Consider the following 22,433-nt stretch of genomic DNA (forward strand, 5'->3'; position numbering starts at 1 on the left):
ATGAATAATGGTAGCCACTATGGAGATAGCAAAAGGAATGCTGAGTTTATTTAGAATATAACTAGTGTAAAATAGCAGTAATATGATTAGCTAAAGAAAGTTAAGTTAGTCGTTTGTTCCCCTATCTCTTTCATTTAGTTTTGTTGAAAGATATCGTTTGACATCCCTGATGATTAAAGTCCAGAATTTATCCACAGAACAGATATGGCACAGGTACTTGCAGAGCCTAATCCGCAAGCTTCTGTCCTGGTCTAGAGGGACCATCTCTAGATGTAGGTTAAGCCTCCATTCAGCCCATGGCTTCTCTACTTAGGGTGTTAATAAGGCTGCCAATAAGCACCAGTCTGACAGTGTAGGTTGTGATGTGGACACACTGTTTTTCACATAATTACCAAACAGCCGTCTGATGGTAATGACTTTAAGTTCATACTAGCATTGGACATATTCACACTTCCTAGAGAGGAAAGATTCCTTATGTAATTACCAATCCCCTGAGCCATCCTGTGCCCATAGAGAGAGAGCACCACTTTGACAGAAATCATTAAAAAAATTGATTTATTTTGGAGAGTTGAGAAAGAAAATGGCTCCCAGTTTCTTCTGGTACATTTGTAGTAACCCTGGCCTAGCTGTGGTGCAGCAGTTCAGAATGCTATCCTGGGGGAAGAGACAGCCAGAGAAAGGGGGGGCTCAGAATCTGCCCGAATGGGCAGTTGGAAGGTGGTTCATAAAAATGGAGGTGATAAGATGCAGCATTGGGTAAAAATGGATTTTGCTGAGGAAGCTGGACCATGAATGGCCATGTGCAAAGCACAGAGCATATGACCGGTGAGGTGGACCATTAGGACATTGACAGAGGAAATACAGTTTGGGTGTCTGGGGAATGAGTGTGGCCCTCTGGGTGAGGAGCTGTTGTTTGCGGATGGAAAGGAGTCTTCGGATCAAGCCCTAAGAAAGGGCTGGAAAGAACTGTGGTTAGGGTTGCCAACTGTCTAATCGCACAAAAACATAAGAACATAAGAATGGCCCTACTGGGTCAGACCAAAGGTCCATCTAGCCCAGTATCCTGTCTTCCGACAGTGGCCAGTGTCAGGTGCCCCAGAGGGAATGAAAAGAACAGGTAATCATCAAGTGATCCATCCCCTGTCGCTCATTCCCAGCTTCCGGCAAACAGAAGCTAGGGACACCATTCCTGCCCGTCCTGGCAAATGGCCATTGATGGACCTATCCTCCATGAATTTATCTAGTTCTTTTTTGAACCCAGTTATGGTATTGACCTTCACAACATCCTCTGGCAAGGAGTTCCATAGGTTGACTGTGCATTGTGTGAAGAAATACTTCCTTTTCTTTATTTTAAACCTGCTGCCAATTAATTTCATTTGGTGACCCCTAGTTCTTGTGTTATGAGAAGCAGTAAACATTTCCTTATCTACTTTCTCTACATCAGTCATGATTTTATATCGATCATATCTCCCCTTAGCTGTCTCTTTTCCAAGCTGGAAAGTCCCAGTCTTATTAATCTCTCCTCATATGGAAGCCGTTCCATACCCCTAATAATTTTTGTTGCCCTTTTCTGAACCTTTTCCAATTCCAATATATCTTTTTTGAGATGGGATGATCACATCTGCACACAGTATTCAAGGTGTGGGCATACCATGGATTTATATAGAGGCAACATGATATTTTCTGTCCTATTTTCTATCCTCATCTTAATTATTCCCAGCATTCTGTTCTCTTTTTTGACTGCCACTGAACATTGAGTGGATGGTTTCAGAGAACTATCCACAATGACTCCAAGATCTCTTTCTTGAGTGGTAACAGCTAATTTAGACCCCATCATTTTATATGTATAGTTGGGATTATGCTTTCCAATGTGCATTACTTTACATTTATCAACATTAAATTTCATCTGCCATTTTGTTGCCCAATCACCTAGTTTTGAGAAATGCTTTTGTAGCTTTTCACACTCTGCCTGGGTCTTAACTATCTTTAGTTATTTTGTATCATCTGCAAATTTTGCCACCTCACTGTTTACCCCTTTTTCCAGATCATTTATGAATATGTTGAATAGGACTGGTCCCAGAATAGACCCCTGAGGGACACCACTATTTACCTCTCTCCATTCTGAAAATTGGCCATTTATACCTTACCCTTTGTTTCCTGTCTTTTAACCAGTTACCAATCTATGAGAGCACCTTCCCTTTTATCTCGTGGTAGCTTACTTTGCTTAAGAGCCTTTGGTGAGGGACCTTGTCAAAGGCTTTCTGAAAATCTAAGTACACTATATCCACTGGATCCCCTTGTTCCACATGCTTGTTGACCCCCTCAAAGAATTCTAGTAGATTGGTGAGGCACGATTTTCCCCTTACTAAAACCATGTTGACTCTTCCTCAACAAATTATGTTCATCTATATGGCGGACAATATTGTTCTTTATTACAGTTTCAACCAGTTTGCCCTGTACTGAAGTCAGGCTTACAGGCCTATAATTGCCGGGATCACCTCTGGAGCCCTTTTTAAAAATTGGCGTCACATTAGCTATCCTCCAGCCATCTGGTACAGAAGCTGATTTAAATGATAGGTTACAGACTACAGTTAGTAGTTCTGTAATTTCACTTTTGAGTTCCTTCAGAACTCTTGGGTGAATACCATCTGGTCCTGGTGACTTATTGCTGTTTAATTTATCAGTTTGTTCCAAAACTTCCTCTAATGATACCTCAACCTGGGACAGTTCCTCAGCTCTGTCACCTAAAAGGAATGGCCCAGGTTTGGGAATCTCCCTCGCATCCTCAGCCGTAAAGAGCAATGCAAATAATTCATTTAGTTTCTCCGCAATGGCCTTATTGTCCTGGAGTGCTCCTTTAGCACCTCGATCGTCCAGTGGCCTCACTGGTTGTTTAGCAGGGTTCCTGCTTCTGATGTACTTAAAAAAATGTGCTATTACTTTTTGAGTCTTTGGCTAATTGTTCCTCAAATTCTTTTTTGGCCTTCCTAATTGTATTTTTACGTTTCATTTGCCAGTGTTTATGCTCCTTTCTATTTTTGTCACTGGGATTTAATGTCCACTTTTTAAAGGATGCCTTTTTGCCTCTCATTGCTTCTTTTACTTTGTTGTTTAGCTACGGTAGCTCTTTTTTGGTTCTCTTACTATGTTTTTTAATTTGGGGTATACATTTAAGTTGAGCTCATTTTTGTGTAGTTCCCCTTTCTGAAATTAAATGCTACAGTGTCGGGTTGCTGTGGTGTTTTTCCTGCCACAGGGATATTAAATCTAATTATATTATGGTCACTATTACGAAGCGGTCCAACTATATTCACCTCCTGGACCAGATCCCGTGCTCCACTTAGGACTAAATCAAGAATTGCCTGTCCTCTGATGGGTTCCAGGACCAGCTGCTCCAAAAAGCAGTCATTTAAGGTGTCAAGAAACTTTATCTCTGCATCCTGTCTTGAGGTGACATGTACCCAGTCAATATGGGGATAACTGAAATCTCCCCATTATTATTATTGAGTTTTTTATTTTAATAGCCTCTCTAATCTCTCTGAGCATTTCACAATCACTATCCCCATCCTCGTCAGATGGTCGGTAATATATCCCTACCGCTATATTCTTATTATTAGAGCATGGAATTTCTATCCACAGAGATTCTGTGGTACAGTTTGATTCATTTACGATTTTTACTTCATTTGATTCTACGCTTTGTTTCACATATAATGAAAGCACCCCCACCAGCATGACCTGTTCTGTCCTTCCGATATATTTTGTACCCTGGTGTTACTGCAGTGGTTCCCAAACTGGGGTTTGCAAACCTCTGAGGGTTCGCAGAACGGTACAGGGGGTTCACCGGAAAAATGTCACTAATGGTGGCCAGAGAACCCTGGGCACTGGAGGCAGCAGATGGGAACTGGTTGCAGGGCAGACAGCCTGAGCCCCAGGGAGAGCGGGGCCTGGCAGTTGGGGCTGGCAGCCCGAGCCCCGGTGGCCAGCGGGATGTGCAGCCGGAGCTCAGTTGGCTGGGGCGATCAATGGGGTCTAGCAGCAGGAGTCCCATGGAGTGCAGAGTGCGGAGGAAATTTAAACTTAAATCTGTGGAAATATTCATTTTTAGGAGGGGGTTCACAAGATTTTACAATTTAGTGAAAGGGGTTTGCGGGCTGTTAAAGTTTGGGAACCACTGTATTACTGTATCCCATTGATTTACCGTTATTCCACCAAGTTTCTGTGATGCCCATTATGCCAATATCCTCATTTAATACAAGGCACTCTAGTTCTCCCATTTTATTATTTAGAATAGCATTGGTATATAAGCATTTTAAAAACTTGTCTCCTTTTAGCTGTCTGCCATTACACGATGTAATTGAATGGGACTCTTTTTTTATTTGATTGTTTCTGATCAGGCCCTGCCTGTATTTTATTGTTTTCCAGCCTCTCGTCCTCACTAGGACATAGAGATTCTCTATTAATAGATCCTCCCCTAAGGGATATCCAAACCACATGCTCCTCCTCACCCAAACACCCTTTCAGCGGACCCTTCCCTGCTCCTTCCCCAAGGCCCTGCCCACTCCACCCCTCTCCCTCCGACACTCACTCTCCCTCACCCTCACTCACTTTCACAGGGCTGGGGCAGGGGGTTGGGGTGCAGGAGGGATTATGGGATGGGGCCGAGGGATTCGGGGGGGGGGCCTCTGGGCTGAGCCTGGGGTAGGGGGTTGGGGTGCAGAAGGGGATGCAGGGTCAGAGCTATGGGAGGGAGTTTGGGTGCAGGAGAGGGCTCAGGGCTGGGGCAGGGGGTTGGGGTGTGGGAAATAGTTCGGGGTGTGGGCTCCGGCCGGGTGGTGCTTACCTCGGGCGGCTCCTGGAAGCAACCGGCGTTTCCGGCTCCTAGGCTCAGGGGTGGCCAGGCAGCTCTGTGCGCTGCCCATGCCTGCAGGCCCCCCTCCGGTTCCCGGCCAATGTGAGCTGCTGAGTCGGCGCTTGGGGAAGGGGCAGTGCGCAGAGCTGCCTGGCTGCCCTTACACCTAGTAGCCAGAGGGGTGTGCCGAATGCTTCCGGGAGCCGTGCAGAGCCATGGCAGGTAGGGAGCCTGCCTTATCCCCACTGTGCTGCCAACCAGACTTTTAGCGGCCTATTAAAATCTACCAGTTTGGTTTCAATAGCCACCAGATTGGTTTCAGTAGTTAGGAGATCAATTTAGATTCTGGGAGGGTTGGCAACCCTAGGTGTGGTCATCACAGAGTTGAAGCAAAGGAGCATCATAAGTCGGAGAATGGTGAAGGTGGGACAACTGGGGTGAAGCAGGACTTTGCAGCCAGGGAGAGGAGGAGTTGATTACCTCTTGGAGTGACACAGCGTGGTGTTGAAAAATGTCTTTTATTGTGGTGGTAACTTAGGTTTTATTATTTTCCTAAGCGAGTACTGGATTTTAATATAATATAAATAATAGAGTAATAATATAATACAAAATATTGTTCCTGACAAATTTCTGTTTTTTTCCTTAACCTTAAATTTTAAACTTTATTATCTCCATTGTGTTGGTTTGCCTCTGCCTCTCCTCACAGTAGGCAAAGCCGAGCTGAGGCCTGGGTCACTGCACATGTTCCCACCTGTTATAGTTCCTCAGCATCACAAGAAAATTATTGGATAAATTAGATGGAATACAGACAAGAAAATAAAGTGGACTATCTGGAGATTGGGAGAAATTAAATTATGTACAGCAGTGACTAGAAATATATGCATTACAATTTAATAGGAAGATTTAGAAAGGGCTTCTATATTAATAGAGACAGCTTGAAGGATAGTTTTATTGGCTAAAATAATAGCTGGCCCAATTATGATTAACAGATGCTTTTAGCTGAAATAAAGGGATATATGTGATAAATAAATGCAATGAGTTCTAAGCATTATTAGTTAATTTTATATAGTTAAAATAAGCCTCCTTGATGCATCTGGTGATAGTCTTACAGTAGCTGGGTGCGATGTATAATTCATTTACCAAGAGATAATCTATGTGAGTGTATGTAACAGACAGCAGTGGTATTTTTGTCTGTTTATATGTACATTGTATTGCATCACTGAGGAAGGCAGTGCATCAAGGAGGCTGGGAAAAGCAAGCAAGCCTTCACCTAAAATTTCAGTTCAAATCCAGTTTCCTCAAAGATGGCCAGTGCCTGTTTGCCTAATGTTGTACACTAGGTTCCATCCACTGCTATCGTTTCCCAAGTGACAGTACGAGTGCGGAGGCAGCCCCTTCTAGTGGTTAGTCTATAACATTGGCCCTGCCTAGCGGTAAAAGTCTGTGGTGGCAGCCCTGCCAAGCAGCAGTGGGTAGGGGTAACCAGGCCCTCCAAGTCCACTGGCATCTGACCCAGGTGTTGTCTTGGGTGCTGTAAGGAAGACACCCGCTATCTGTGGTCTAGCTAACACCCTTCCCCAGGGTCTCTTCCTATCGCTTTTTCCCTCATTGGGGCACATTGTGGCTTGTGGTTGTCCCTTGCAATGCAGTCAAGGGCCTCTGAAGGCTGGAAAGTCCCAGCTTCATGCAGCAGTGCTCCTCCTACAGATACTCTCCTGGCGTAACCCCTCCATAACAGTGAGTGCAGGTCTGTCTCTCTCCACATGCCACCCTGCTGTACTGAAGAGATTCCCTGGCTGGCCCCAGAGTTGTTCTGCACCCCTGTCTTCCCAGTGTGAGATTTAGCTACCCCATTATAGTCATGTTAGGTAACTGCTTGATGATTGTCTTTAAAGCCAAGGGTGTTGACTGCCACACTGATATGAACCTTTACAATAATAATTTTTTTTTTGCTTTGTTATTTTTTCCATTGGAACTCTAAAATCTGATAAGTAGAGCTTGGGAAAATGTAAGAGCAGTAAATTACTTATGATCTGCAAAATTTTTCAGAAGTGGTAAAGTACATTAAATGTAAAGTATTGTTTGCTGTCATATCCCTTTTCTCCTCTCTCTATCCCCCATACTACCTACTGTCCTGTGCTTTGGCTTTTCACAGTCTTTCTGGCAGATCCAGTTATATTTTTGAACCTGGAAGTTGTGACCCAGGGTCCTGGTGCCAAATGGCAAAAGGCACAGGAGCTGCATATGGTTTTACAGGAATATTCTGGGTTGGATATATGCATAATACTTCACCGAAGGGTAGCATGTGAGGTCTCTGCTGAGAGCCAGTGGCTCACCGGTCATCATAATCTTTGCAAAATGTACTTTTAATATGTAAGGAATTATGAATCTATACTAAAAATTGTGATCTTAAGATCTTGGAGTTTAGGCAGGTCACCAAGAGGTGATGTACCTCGGAAATGTTCCTTTCAGGCAGGAGATAACTGATATCTATTTTCCTGTCTGGTCATTTGGGTATTATCTACTGTCATACAGCATGGCCAGAAGGCAGTAGGAGAGTGATATAGGAGGAATATGTAAGTCCCAGGATGAGGAGAAGCCTTATTCCCTGTAGAGGGAAGAAAGGTTTCTATAGATTAATTAAAAGCACCTGAAGCCAGTTAGAGCACCTGAAGCCAGTCATCTGTTAAAAACTCCCTGCTTCAATCAGCTAGAAGAAGGAGTTGGAGCAGAGTGGTTTGGAGTTGGAGCAAAGAGCAGTTTGAAGGAGTTGGAGCAGAGTGCAGTTTGGAGGAGTTGAAGTAGAGGAGAGTTTGGAGAAGTGCTGTGGCTGGCTAAAAGACCAAGACCCTAGGTAAAGAGATACCCGGCTTGTGCAGAGAGAGGGCAGGAAGCCCCACAAGCTGAAGAGCAGGAGGGGAAGTAGCTGAGGAGAAGGAGGCATTAGTTCAAGTGGTTTGCCACTATCCCTAGGGCCCCTGGGCTGGGACCTGGAGTAGACGGTGGGCCCGGGTCCCTCCCTCTCCACTACCCTTCTCTGGGTTACTAGTGGGACAGTAGATACCCTAGTTCAGGGGCAGGAAACTGCACCCTGAACCCCTCCCTCTCCCCCCCCCCCAAGAAGAGGAAGCGTGGGACCCATCATAATCGTGCCAGCAATTTGCCACAGTACTGTATGTCTATATGCATACTGAACCCCTCCGGGCTAAATAAGAGATTGCAAAATCTACAAGATGAAATGAACAGCAGGAGGTGTCCTTTTTATGAAAAAAGGCAAAGGACTGTTCTGGTATATCCAGTGGGGGCAAAGAAACACACTGAATCCTTCATGTAGGAGGCAAGCTGACAGCATGTCAGCCTCATGAAAGGAGGGTCACAGCCAAGGCTGGGTATAAAACACTGAAAGGAGTTTGGGTGAACCAAACTCTACAAGACATGAGTGTTAATTAAGTCTGGGATCTAGAACGTGTGTTATGATTTTATTTTATATGTTGCCATTTGTTTCAAATACTTTTCCTGGCTATCGCTTGAATCTCAGTGCTTTGTTAAATAAACTTATATGATTTCACTATAAACATATCTAAATGCTGTGTGTTAAGTGGAGAGGTGATCTGAGGTGGAACTCCACTGCCCACCCATAGTAGTATAGTAGAATTTGATGTTTCCAGTGAAGAAGGGGTATAGGAAGTTATTTCTGAGAAACAAATTACCTGTACACTTCGTGTTACTGACTCTTAAAATCCCAAACCTCTGTTTACCTGAATTCCACTGGTTACCAGATACCATTATAGAAAATGGGCCATTGGTGCAAAGTTCATAATCTTGGCCTTCTACTTAAACACAGTCACAATATCTACTTCTGAAACATTGTCTGTGTTAGTTCTCTCATGTGGATAGCTAATAATACAATACTGTTTTCTCGTTTTTATATTGTAATGTGTGGCAAAGCCAATGAATTCTGATACACGGCTTTACAGAGGTACTTTTTATTAATTTTTTTTTTAACCCTATGGTAGAATGTTATGTCATGTCTGGAAATCAAGAACATTTGAAGCCCTATTTAAATTGCCTTTATATTTTTTCATGAATGAATTATATATCATGACTGTCTGCCTTAATTTAGGTTTGTGCAAGTCAGAAACTATGCAGTACTTTGAGGAGAAAAGTGAGTGATATTGAGACCCAACTACCAGCTTTACTTGAAGCCAAAATGCTTGCTGTATCAGGTAAGGTTTACGTAATAAGAGATATGATGGTAAAGAACTTTAAGTTCATACTAGCATTGTGCATATTCACACTGATTTCCTAGAGAGTAAAGATTCCTTGTGTAATTACCACAATGTCTTAGAAAATGTTTTGTGAGGGGGATATGTAATAATCCTACTGAGAATGTGGTATCTTCAGCATAGTCCAAATGTATAAATATGTGATCGGTAGATTTCCTGACTCTTACACGTTAAAAGTACCTATCACTCTTCAGTATCAGAAGAGCCTTACAAATAACAAAAAGTATAATAATTATATGGATGGATTTTAAATGACACCATAAAACGGAATACAATAATTGGTAGCTTCTGCTGTTTAGATTATTAAACAACTAATGTTGGCAGCAAAAGAGCAATTTGGTCCGTGGATGCACTCGTGCCTATTATTTACAACCAGTAAAACACTGAAATGTGAATACAGAGCCTGATTCATAACAGGGTTACATGCCACTTATTTGGGATTACTGCACCATTTACTAAGGAAAAAAGACTAAGCATAATTTTGTTTCTAAGTTAAAGAGCTGGCTTTTGTAGTTCAGCAAGTCTTTCCTACGCATGTAAGTAGATACCTCTCCATTAGGCACCTGCTACAGAGGACAAGCCAAAGTAGAGGAGGTATGGATTCAGGCACAAAATGTATTCAGTCTTGCACCAAATTAAAGAAAGAGGCCAGTGTGTATTTTATATATGCCAAAAGGACACACATGACCTGTGCTGTGGCTATTTACTCTCTTAATTAGAAGCTATAGTGCTATTTACAAAAGCATACATAATTTTAGAATAAAGTATCATGAGGCATCACATGTACTGCTTTCTACAGCTGAATAATGTAAAACTTGAATGCAGACTTCAGGATCAAACAAAATCCAAATGCAAATAATTAGGGCCCTGATCCTGCAAGACGCCAAGCATCCTCAATTTCCACAGTCTTCCTTGAGTCTCTTAAAGACTATAACCCCTTGTGTTTTGCTTGGGTAAGGATTGCAAGGTCAGAGCTGTAATGGATTTTCTTGTGCATACATTAAAGAAACACGGATCTGTGTATTTTTTGGAACCATGCACCAGATTCACCAGTATTCTCCAGCTGCTTTGCGCAAAGTAGCCAGACACCAGATTTACAGTTCTTGGTGTTGCGAGAGTGAAGAAGCCATAAAGAATTGGTGCATCAGATTTTGACACTTTCAGGAAATAAAATGTGTTCACCATGTGAAATCTTCTGTAGCAAAGCATTTTGTACTAGTTTTTAAAAGAGGTTGCTTAGGGTTCAGCAAGGGATGCAAGAGACAATTTAATGCCTCTGTAAACTGTCTTCTCAGTGCTATAAATATGTTGCTGTTGCATGCCTTTTTAGGAGTGACTGCTTTCACTTTGGCCCCCTGAAAAGCTCTTCTAGTCCAAGAGTATATCAAGGATTTTATAAAGTGTTCCTTCATTTTCCCCTTCCCAGATGTCTATATTTTGCTTTCATATGCTGGCAGGAATGATAACTGTTAACCTCTGACAAAACAGAAGCAAATTATTCTGAAGTTTGTTCGTCGACAGAATAATCTGTTTGGGTGCAATCTTGCAATCCTTACTGAGACAAAACTCCCATTTACTTCAGTGGAAGTTTTCCATGAGTAAGGATTATGGGCTCCAGTTCTGTAAATTCATGCAGTTCTCTTCCATTGGCTCTTTTTGTTTTTCTGCACTGGCAGTGTTTGTTTGGTATGTATGATTCATGTGACTTGACTTGTTTGTATTTCTTTGTTACTAGTGGGGTTTTGAAGATTAAGTAATTTTTTTTGAAGGTGTAATAAAACTTCATAAAAGGACAGAAACCTGACTGCGGTTGCAAATGTCCAGACATGAGCCATCTAAGTAGGGAGGAGTTCAGGCCCCCTGAGATTTTTCTTTACGCAGTTGTGCCCTAAGGAAAAGCAAGAAGAGTAGAGGTAGAAAGTGAAAAGCTTATGACGCTGTCAGTCTGAGGAGTATCTTTATATTGCAGGTTAGGAGGAGTTTTATTTTCTGAATATGAGCCAGTTCCTGCAAAGTGCTGAGCCTGGTGTAAACCACAGATCCCACTGAATTCAGTGGGAGGTTCTGTGTCGCCTTCGCATCCTCTGAAGTCACTGGGAGAAGTTGAGGGCACTCAGCACAGCATCTTGGCAAGATTATGCCCTATGTGATGTGTTGTTACAGTTTTCTTTCGTTTTTACCATGGAGTAACAAGGATCTGTGAGGAACAGAGTGAGAAAATTTAAAGTAGAGAGGAAGCAACATTATTTTAATTTTTGAATTAAGTGTGGATGTGATTTGATGACTTGGATGCTGTGGTTCTTCTGCTGATTCATAGCTAAATTTTGATATGGCTGTTGATAAAATCTGCGTACTAGTTAAAGAGAAGAAAATTAAATATCCTACTCACTGTACACTCTTTAAGATATGGCGGGAAAGAGGCGGACACATCTGTAATGGTGGATATTGATCCATTGTTTCTCAGTGTGCTGACCTGGATAGTTTATTTGCCACTCTTCTTTCAGATTTGTTAGCTTTGCCCTTGCATGTGTGTGTGCACAAAACATGTAGCCATGCAGCCAGTGGGGTTTCCAGTGGAGTCAATTGTTTACTTTCCCCTACTCCACACACACCATTTGGTGCTGAATCACAACAATGTCCCACTGGCTAAGTATGGGTGGTTTGCTCTTTCTGGAATCCATAAATACCACTGAGTGTAGGCGAGGTGGTTATTTGGAAGAACTGCAGTGTGTTCTTTTCCTCCAAAAATGAACACCATGCTTCTTTAGAGTATTCTCAGCCTTTGCTGGCTTGGGCAGTGAGAGACCAAACAGGAGAACATAATACCCTGCTATTAAGTTGTCCAGAAAGTTTGTATTAGTTGAACTTTTTTCTCACCTGTAAATAAACCTCTCTTTTATTTCCCCTTAAGTTCTTAGTTTTTTCGTTGATGCATGCACTTGGAGGACTCATAGATAAAAGTTGCTAGAAAGAAATAATTAAGGGTTTTGTATAGGATGATGCCACACTGTTTGAAACATGTATTGCTGTAAAATATTCCTTGTGGGTCTTTTATGTGTAACTCCAAAAAGCATTCAGTTTTTGTTATATTGCAAGGAGAAATATTTTGCTTCCAGCAATAGGTACACTTTGGTAAAGTGCAGTAGTACTAGTTTAGTATTGCAGGATATGCATTATTACAGTCCTACAAGAATGTAGCATTACCAGAAAAAAGCCTATGTGCAAATATTCCCATATAAAACAATGTAGTTATAATAGGTAGAATTAGTAAGTTATATTACTGTATATGTTGGATGCTGGCTGAATAAAAATAAAGTTAATATTAACTAAGAGAATTGAAGTGAAATAAAAGGAAAATGGGGAAAAATCAGTTATTACAAATCATGACAATACAGATTTATGTTTTAGTGCTGCTAGGGGGCACCTTTCAGGGATGGTATCTTGAACCTCCAGTGCAAAGTGGGAAACTGCAGAATCCATCTCCACTGACTAGCAAAAGTCACCACCCACTTAAAAGCTCACCCGTAAGGCATCTAATGGGTACCCCCAAGAGGAATCATATCCTTAAACTGTTTCACAAAGTAAAATGTTAATTTGGAGTGATTTGTCTCAGCTCTCTGTAGAAAGCAAATGGCTCCGAGCTGCTTACAGCTGAGAAAGAAAAGACCCTTCCTGCTAAAGAAGCTGATATAGAAGTGCTTCTAAGATATATCAAAGCACTCAGAATTATAGCTGTGTAGAGAAAAGGAAAGGGAAAAGAGCCCGAGTTCCAGGGCAGTGTACATGGTGGGCTGCTCTGGTGCCACAGGGTGTGGAAGCTCTGGGGTCCCTGGCTCAGGAGTAATCTCGTTGGTAAGCTGCTGTGGACCCTGGGTTCCCTGGGTAGTTCTTCAAGTGATTACATTTGTCCATTCCAATGTAGGTGTGTGCACGCCCCTAGCACAGTCACCGGAAATTTTTCCCTCGGTGGTATCTGTCAGGTTGGCTTTGGTGCCCTCTGGAACTGCGCACTCATAGCGCCGGTATAAAGGTCCCTGCTGACGCTGTGCCCCCTCCGTTCCTTTTTACCACCCGTGACGGTCACTGGAACTACTCTGTCCTTGCTTTGCAAGTACTTTCTCAGTGGACTTTATTCTCAATTATTGAACATAGTTAGTTTGCATAGTAAAGTTGTAGTTAGATAGACTTAGACATAGTTCGTTCTCCATTTAGTGGAATTTGTTCTCCGCTCCCGGTGCCAGGCCATGTCTCTGTCACCAGGTTTCAAGCCTTGTGCCTCCTGCAAAAAGGGTATGCCTCTGAGCAGCCCCATTCAAGCTGCCTCAAGTGCCTGCGGGAAGCTCACATTTGGGAGCACTGGAAGGTCTGCAGGGACTTTAAGCCCCATACCAAAAAAGACCGGGATGCTAGGCCATTTTAATGGAGGCAATGCTAATACCTCCCTCAGAGCCAGGACATTTGGATTCAGCACTGAGCACCTTGGCATCAGTGAGGAGCATCCCTGCTGCTGTTTGGGATGTTCAGCACAGTTCACCATCGTAGGTAACCGGGAATGACATTCCTGCCACCATGCGAGAACCTCGGCACTGTTCACCATCTCCATTGCTGAGGAGAAGCACTCCTGCCGCCGGTTGAGAACCTTGGCACCATTCACCATCTTCAGTGCCGAGGAAGAAGCAGAAGAAGTCCGAGAGGGGACATTCCCCGACCCTGAGGTCAGCGGGCCATGGAGACGTTTGAAGAGTGCGACCTGCAACCGGACACTCTGTGACTCCAGCAACACATATGGTGTCATTGACTCCAGCCCTGGTGTGGGTGCTGTTGAGCCTGGCACCGGAGGGTCACTGTGGTACCAGGACTTTGGCGGTACCTTCCACGCTGGAGGCATTTGTCACAGTGAGATACCTGTTCTCAATGTTGGTACCCATGTCTCTGGCTATATAAGAGCCGATGATGTTGGTGCTTGTAGGAAGGGAAGAGCAGACTACAGTGGTACCGAGGTCCCTGTTACCTTCTAAAGGGAAACTGGCAATGATGACCCAGCCCCAGTCTCCTCCTCCTCCTCAGCACAAATCTCCAACACTGGTGGGCATTACTCCTCTCTGGTCTCCAAACAGAGACTCGCTGGAGTTGGAGTCCTATGCCTTGTGCAGGAGCTGGCACCTGCATTCAAGGCGGCACTATCCTGCAATGGACCTGGGTCAAAGTATCTCATCAGCTGCATGGTCCTCTGGACAGTGGCAGATACTGGTACAGTGGCCTTTCTGGAGCCCCTGGGCTTTTCCCGGGATGCAAGGCCCCCAGTCCAGATATCCCTACTCAGTGGCCTCCAGGGCAAGAGCACTACTGCCACTCTGATCAGAGCCTGATCCAGGCTCTGGTACTGAGGCTGGCAGTGACTACCAGGAGCCAGCACCACGAGACCCAACTGGTATCCCTTGTTACAGACGCATCAGCAATGGGTTGGGGTGATCACTTGGGCTTCCTTAGAAGTCATGGCCTTTGGTGTCCAGAAGAATTTTCTCTACACATCAATGTCAAGAATCTCAGAACAGTCCACTTGGCTTCCCAGGCATTCCAACCCCATGTGGAAGGCAAGAATGCCTCAGTTCTCACAGACAACACAATGGCGATGTTTTATATCAGCAGACAGGGAGGGGCTTGCTCTTCTCCCCTGTGTCAGGAGGCAATTCGATTGTGAGAATTTTGCATAGCCCACTTGATTCACCTCGAGTCTCCTAACTACCGGGAACATAGAATGAACTAGCGGATCACCTCAGCAGATCCTTCTCTGACCACCCTGAGTGGTCCTTTTGCCCAGATGTTGTAAAAGCCATTTTCCAGAGGTGGGGAACACCCCACATAGATCTTTTCATGACAAAGCACAACACGAAGTGTCTCCAGTTCTGCTCCCTCCTGGGCCCACAGTCCCAGATCTCTCGCAGATGGCTTCCTCCTTTATTGGACAGGACATCTCTTCGTTCCTCCTATTCCACTCATACACAAGGTCCTGCTGAGGATCAAGTGAGATCGCGTGTGAGTCATCTTGACAGCCCTGGCCTGCCCCTTCCCCCTCCCGCCCCCGGCATTGGTTTGCCGCTCTCCTGGATCTCTCTGTGGAGATACAAATCCTTCTGCATCTGTAACAAGACCTAATCTCCGAGGACCATGGCCATCTGCGTCACTTGAACCTCATGTCCATCCATCTGACAGTTTGGAAGCTCCATGGCTGAACCCTGCAGAACTAGCATGCTCGGAGTAGGTCTGCAAAGTCCTCCTAGGAAGCAGAAAGCCATCCACCAGAGCTACTTACCTGGTAAAATGGAAATGGTTCTCTATCTGGGTTTCCCAGAAGGGTGTTTTACCTACACAATTCTCTCTACCATTCATTCTGGAATACTTACTACACTTAAAACAAGATCTAACCATGGCTTTTGTTAGTCCACCTGGTTGCAATCTCAGCTTTTCACCCCTATGACATTTCTAATGGTTTTCTTGAGAGGTTGTACCCCTATGTGCGACACCCAGTGCCACCCCACAGTCCCCGGGACCTCAACCTGGTTTTATCAAAACTGACAGGCCCACCATTTGAACTGTTGGCAACTTGTTCCCTACTGTACCTGTCCTTGAAGTTGACCACCTTAGTGGCCATCACTTTGGCCAGAAGAATTTGAGATCCATACCTTCATGTCAGAGCCACCTTACACGGTATTCTTCAAGGACAAGGTCCAATTGCATCTGCATCCAGCTTTCCTTCCCAAGGTTGTTTCCCAGTTCCATAGCAATCAGGCTATCTTCCTACCAGTTTTTCTATCCAAAACCGCACTCCAACAGGGAAGAGCAGAGACTCCACTCACTACATGTTAGGCATGCTCTGGTTTTCTACATAGAAAGGACCAAGCTGTTTCCGAAAACTACCCAACCATTTGTGGCCATTGCAGACAGGATGAAAGGTCTTTCTGTCTCAGCCCAGAGAATTTCATCATGGATCATGTCATGTATCCTCACATGTTATGACCTGGAAGGGGTTCCTGCCCCTCATGTTCTGACAGCTCATTCCACAAGAGCACAAGCATCTTTGGCAACTTTTTTAGTGGAAATGCCAAGACATTTGTAGAACAGAAACTTGGTCATCAGTACACACATGTACTTCTCATTATGCCATCACTCAGCAGGCTAGAGATGATGTTGGATTTGGCAAAGTGGTACTAGAGTCAGCATGTCAACTAAACTCTGAGCTGTCCACCTGTACAACTGCTTAAGAGTTACCTACGTTGGAATGGACATGTGCAATCACTCAAAAAAGAAAAACGGTTACTAACCTTTCTGTAACTGTTGTTCTTCGAGATGTGTTGCACATGTCCATTCCAAGACCTGCCCTCTTACCCCTCTTCGGAATTGGCTGAAAAGAAAGAACTGAAGGGCAATGGGGTTGGCAGGGTCCCTTATACCAGCGCCATGAGCATGTGGCACCAGAGGGCACCTGAGCAGACCCAACGGATACCACTGATGCAAAAATTTCTGGCAACTGTGCTCGGGGTGTGCACACACCTACATTGGAATGGACATGTGCAACACATCTTGAAGAACAACCGTTAAGGAAAGATTAATAACTGTTTTTTCCCCTGCCTGGTTTCCACTGTAATTTTGGAGAAATAGAATAGTCTCCACAAAACATTTTTACTGCCAATGAAATTAGCATTTTCTGACAGAAAAGTGCCCTGTCAAGGAATTTTTGGCCAGCACTGTTCAGAATGGACATTCACTCTAAACTAATGGATATAGAAAAAAAATACAGCTGAGATCAGAGTTGGAGAGGATGTATATGTACTAGTGAATTTGCAGGCCAGAGTCAAGCAGTTGAGAGGAAAATATGGGGTTAAGTTTTAAAAAGTACCTAATGATTTAAGAGCCTAAGTCCCATTTTCAAAAGTGACTTAGGCTCCTAAGCCATATAGACACTTCTGAAAATTTAACCCATGTTCTCTACAGCTGGTGATCTGGAGAACTGTGAAAGAAGGAACAATGTGAGAATAAAAGAAATCTTTGAAGCTTGGAGAAAGGCAATCTTATGCTAATAGTTAAGAATACCACTGAGGACATTTTAAATCTTAGTGCAGTGGAGGAAGTAACAACAGATAGGACTCGCAGTCTTCTCTCTTCAAGCATAAAAAATTGTTTCAGGGACATAACTGTACAGTTATGTTACTGTCAACAAAAAGACCTCCTGATGGAAAAAGTCAAGATTTATTGGCTAATATACTGAGGGTGTGCAGAAAAATAAAGTCAACTGAAGAACTGCAGGTGGAGGAAGGAAGGAGGGGGAAATACCTAAGATACAGATGCAGTTTCTGATTCAAAGTTATCTTGACCTACAAGAATACAACCATTATGAAAGATCTAAAAGAAGAGAAGTAAATTATTCAATCTTTCTGGATACTTGTAGAAAGAAATACTGAGTTGCCAGGGAAGGACATTGAGGATGAGCAAGAGAAAAAGAAAACAATTCCCAAAGAAATGCAAGGATCTGACTTGAGATGAATAATCAAGACACAAGGCTAAATAGGTTGACTATAATCAGAAATGACATTTAAAGCAGAAATCTTATGTACATTAATGATCTATTAAAGGGACACTACGACACACATAAAGAGATGCAGAATATTCAGTTATTTCACTAAATATATATTTAGAAACTAATTATTAGATGGTGTGTGGGAAAGCTCCCTTGAGGGTATATGCTGTGTTAATTGATTTAGTGGGCATGATGTTGAGGGACAGCTATCTCAGATTTTAAATCAGATAGAACCTCTGGTGTAGATTGGCATCCTCTCTGTAAAACTGTTCAAAAAGTGCTAATAAACCCATTGGTGGATATTTTCAATACCACATTGATAGGGAAGAAGCTTACAGCATCAGTAAAAGAAGCATTTCTACTAATCCTCCCTAAGTCAGTAAATGTCTAACTGTCCGGACATCCTACTAATATCTCTCAATCTCCCAAGTCCCAAATGTGGATCATGACATGCAAAAGACCCCAAATGAGAGGGATGGTGTGGGGCAGGGCTCCATGGACTCCCTCTTCAGGTCCCACAGTCCGTTGCTTACCCTCTCTTTTCCCCCAATTGGCGGCCCTTGGGGGAACTTGCTGAGGGCAACCACCCACAGGCAGAGGGTTGGCTCTTCCTCTTCCCTTCTCCTTACAAGAGAGGAGGATCTGGCTGGAAAGAGGACCAGTCTCCCAGGCAGCTCCTAGATAGTCAGCTCTAAGGGCTCAGTCCCTTCTCCTTGCAAGAGAGGAGAATCTGGCTGGAAAGGGGACCAGTCTCTCAGGCAGACCCTAGATATTCAGCTCTAAGAGCTCAGTCTCCTTTGAGGAGTTTACCTTCTATTCCTCTTCTTGGGGCATATTGCTTTGCTGTCTAGTCAGGGCGACTTCAGGAGCAATGCGTCTTGTGGCTGTCTCCTTCTCAGTTGGACTACCTGTTACCAGCAGCCTCTGGGTTGGGCAACCTTCTTCCTTTTTCACTGCTCCTGCCTAGGTAAATCCCCCCCCCCCCCCCCCGAAACTCCTCCTCCTCCAGGCTGAACAAGCCTTGCAGGTGCATTAGTATGGAATAGGCCCACAGGAGCTTGTTAGCCTCCTCCATACCAGTGTGAGGACATGTCCCCTCACAGGCACACAACTTTATTCACAGAGGAAACTTAAAAGATAATGGAGTTTTAATATAAACAACTGCACAATCTGTTTAATGATTATTTATTTTTGATGTAAATAATTTTCAGCAGTAAAATGAGGGGAACACCAAATGTGTGGATATTAATATCTTAGGGACTAAAATGAGTGACATCCCTCAAAAAAGACACAGTTGAGAGGTATGAACTGACCTGTAAAAAAAAAAATATATATCTGCCAAGGTTTAGGCTAGTGGTTTAAACAAAATATCATCCACTTATATATACAAAGAAGAGACAGGCAGCTAACAGACTGTTAGATGGCTGCTGGGGGATTATTTTATCTGACTAATCAAATAAATGATTCTGTATATTAGCATTAGAGGCTAAGAAAGCATTAATCATGTAGAGTGGAATTATTTTAGAGCAGTTTGGAACAATATGGAATTGTGGATAACTTTCTTAGCTGGACAAAACCTTTATCTGTAACCTGCTGTGAAGATGAAGAACAGTGGATATAATCAGAAGTTTTCAGTCAATCTGGAAGCACCAAGTAGGGATGTTGTGTGTTACCTGTGCTTTTTACCTTGGCAACTGAATCACTCGCTGAATGAATCCACTGCAACCACATTGTTAAAGGATACCCAGCACAAAATTTCCCTATATGCTAATGATGTTACTTTGTTCTTAGCCAACCCCATAATTACCTTGAGGGAACAGTGTCAAAGTAGAAAGTTTATCAAATGAAGTCTGACATATTGGCCCAAAGGTTCAGTTTGATACTGGTACCTTGGAGTACAATTATCAAGTAATATATATTAGTTATATGAATTTAAATATAAAATATTTACAATTTGGAGAGTTGGAAAGGCAATACTATTTCATGGATATGCAGGGTAATTCAAACAAAACGAACATTTTACCTACACTCACCTTTCTATTCCAGACACATCAATTTACAGTACTGGGCAAAATGCTCCACAAAGTGCAAAAAGACATTTAATCTTTTATATGGAAGAAACAAAAACCCAGAATAAATGCAATCCCAAACATGAAAGTCTACTAGTGCTGCCAGTTCAATTTGATTTAATCTTAACCTAGACAAGCACTGGAACCATTTGAGAACAGAAGGAATATTGTTTAATATTAAACAATAATAACTTAGCCTGCATTTCAATACCCGATAAATAACAGCCATTCTGCTGGCATGGGGTAAAATATCATACAAACTGAGTAGTTTCCCCTCTTCATTATATCTTAATCTAGAATTTAATCAGCAGAAATGTTAGGGAATCTTCAGCTTTATGAAGGGTATGTAATAAATACAATCGATCAATTATATCATGAAGACACTAATAAGTTTCCAAAAAAATTAGAAACCACTTTGGGTGTTCACATCTCCCTTCTACCACTATTTACAGCTCAGATCTTTGAAATCAATGGAGCTGCACCAGTTTACACCACCTGAGGCTCTTGCCCAGTATTTTTCATAAAACATAATAAATAGGACGTTAGTAGAGAGTTCATGGATTTAGAATCAGTAGCTCTGCTGGAACTACAGTTAATAAAAGTACCATCTCACAGATAGATACATAAAGTAATGGGGAGCCAAAGAAAGAAGAATGCTAGCTTCCTTGGGTTGGGATGGGGATCGGGGGAGATGTTAATAGAGATACAGCTGTTGAGAAAAAACTGTTGATGCAGTCTTTTTGGTCAGTGTCTTTTATATGTACCATTGTAAAAGAAAACTATTCTGAGATACTGTATCAAAGCTTTAAAAAGTTTAAAAATTGCTTATTCTAGCAAAGCTTTAAAAGTTTATAAAATAGGTTGTGATCAGTGCAGGAAGGGATATGGAAATATAGGAAGGTTTATTCTTATCTGGGGAGATGGCTCAGAGGCACAAGAATTGGTGCTGCAAGATTACAGATCAAATCAAATTAATGCTCAAAAATAGCAAGGAAATACAAATTCGCTAAGGTTAACATGGTAACCCTTTGTAATGAAGAATATTGCACTGATCCATATAAATAAAAAATACTGTTACAATATTATTTTAAATTCATTTTCACTATTTTGAAAATTATAGGTTAATCTGTGATGAAAGGTATAATTCTAATTTTTGCATAGTAAGAAAATAAAGGGTAGAGCAGAAGATCTGAAGTAATCCACCATTTTAGGTGATGTTTTGTCAATTTACTAGCTGTGCAGATGAGAGAGATTACATGTATGTTATAGTCTCTTTAGGTATTGTAACTGTGTGAAAACAATTTTCTTCTTGAAAATAATAGTAATGAAATCTGACAAATGCTTAGAGACAGCGAAGGTGCGTGAGTGAGAGAGAGTCACTAATTTTCTTCACTTCCTTCATAATTAGTCTTATCATTGCAAGTGTAAATTAGACCCAGATGTAGAAACTAGGCCAAGAAGGCTTATACCTCATTTGGAAAGAATATTAAGATCCTTAGACTGAATAGAGATCTTAGGTCATCATTTAACTAATAGCACTGAATAACTGTTCTATTAGATATATAGTAGCTGGCCTGAAAATGGGAGTTGGTTGAGTGATTGATTGTGATATGACCTCCAGTACTTTTAAAAAGATAAGAGCATCCCTCTTTTGTGACCTATATCTGCATAAGGTGGTGGTACAGGTTAGTAGCATGGAATGTGTATTTAACCACTTCCCTTTTACCAAATGTACTGTGTTGACACTGTTGCCTCTCATAATAAATCTGGACATTGGAGACTGGGGAATAAGATTTTTTCCAGATGGGTGCTAAAAGGCTTGCAACAGGTTGGCTTTTAGTTTAAAACACTTCATGTCTCTTAATGATAATTGAGATTAGGTAAAACAGAGCCATCAGAGTAGAAATTTGCCTATGCCTGGTGGTGAACATATGATTAACCACCACTCCACATGTTTATTCTAATGTGATGTTAACTCCTTTGTTTGCTTGAGATCATGTTGCAATCTGCTTAATTTTATGCAAATTAGATATTGTCCTTGGAATCCTACCAAGTTGACAAAATGGCTTTATGCTAGGCAAAGCTTGCTCAGTCTTTCCTTATATGATTCCTAAGTTGTGCTGCTGTTCCATCAGAAGATACGGGTGTTCCTCTTTCATCTTTTGTAACTTTCTCACGGTCAAGAAATGCTATTAAGAAAGGGGAAGAAAATTCAGCTAATGTCTCAGTGTGCCTATTGCATTTCAGTACTCCTCCTCAATATCTTGGGTAATTGGGCTCCTTGGGAATATAGGCCTCAATATATAATTGATCTATTGCATTCGGTATCCTGCCTCTTCAGTGGTGACCTATACCATATGCTTCAGAAAAAGATGAACCTCTCTCAAGCCAAAACCCATTATTCCCCTAACCAATTGTGTAATGTTGTATACTGGGGATAAATAGATCAGGGGGATACAGAATGAAAGGATTGGTGAGTAGTAATTGGATAGGATGCTAGTGTGTAGTGGGAGGATAAAGATGGAAAGAGGAGATGGAGGCTGTGAGAAAAAAAGCAAAGAGCAAGAAATTTCTGGGAATAAGATAACAGAGAAAACATGAAGGGAGAAAATATAATGCAGGGAAGATTATATATTTGTGTTCGTGTGTGCGCA

General features: G+C 42.4%; 1 protein-coding gene across 1 annotated transcript in view; it reads left to right on the plus strand.

Moving 5' to 3' along the window:
* The window catches only part of DISC1 (DISC1 scaffold protein), a 344,543-nt gene that overhangs the window by 142,406 nt on the left and 179,704 nt on the right, over positions 1–22,433 (plus strand). The window contains exon 8 of the mRNA XM_077813412.1: positions 8,973–9,075. Coding sequence (XP_077669538.1) covers positions 8,973–9,075 — 103 coding nt within the window. The remainder of the gene's footprint in view (positions 1–8,972; positions 9,076–22,433) is intronic.

This window comes from Eretmochelys imbricata, chromosome 3 (genome assembly GCF_965152235.1).
Source record: "Eretmochelys imbricata isolate rEreImb1 chromosome 3, rEreImb1.hap1, whole genome shotgun sequence".
Taxonomy (NCBI): Eukaryota; Metazoa; Chordata; order Testudines; family Cheloniidae; genus Eretmochelys; species Eretmochelys imbricata.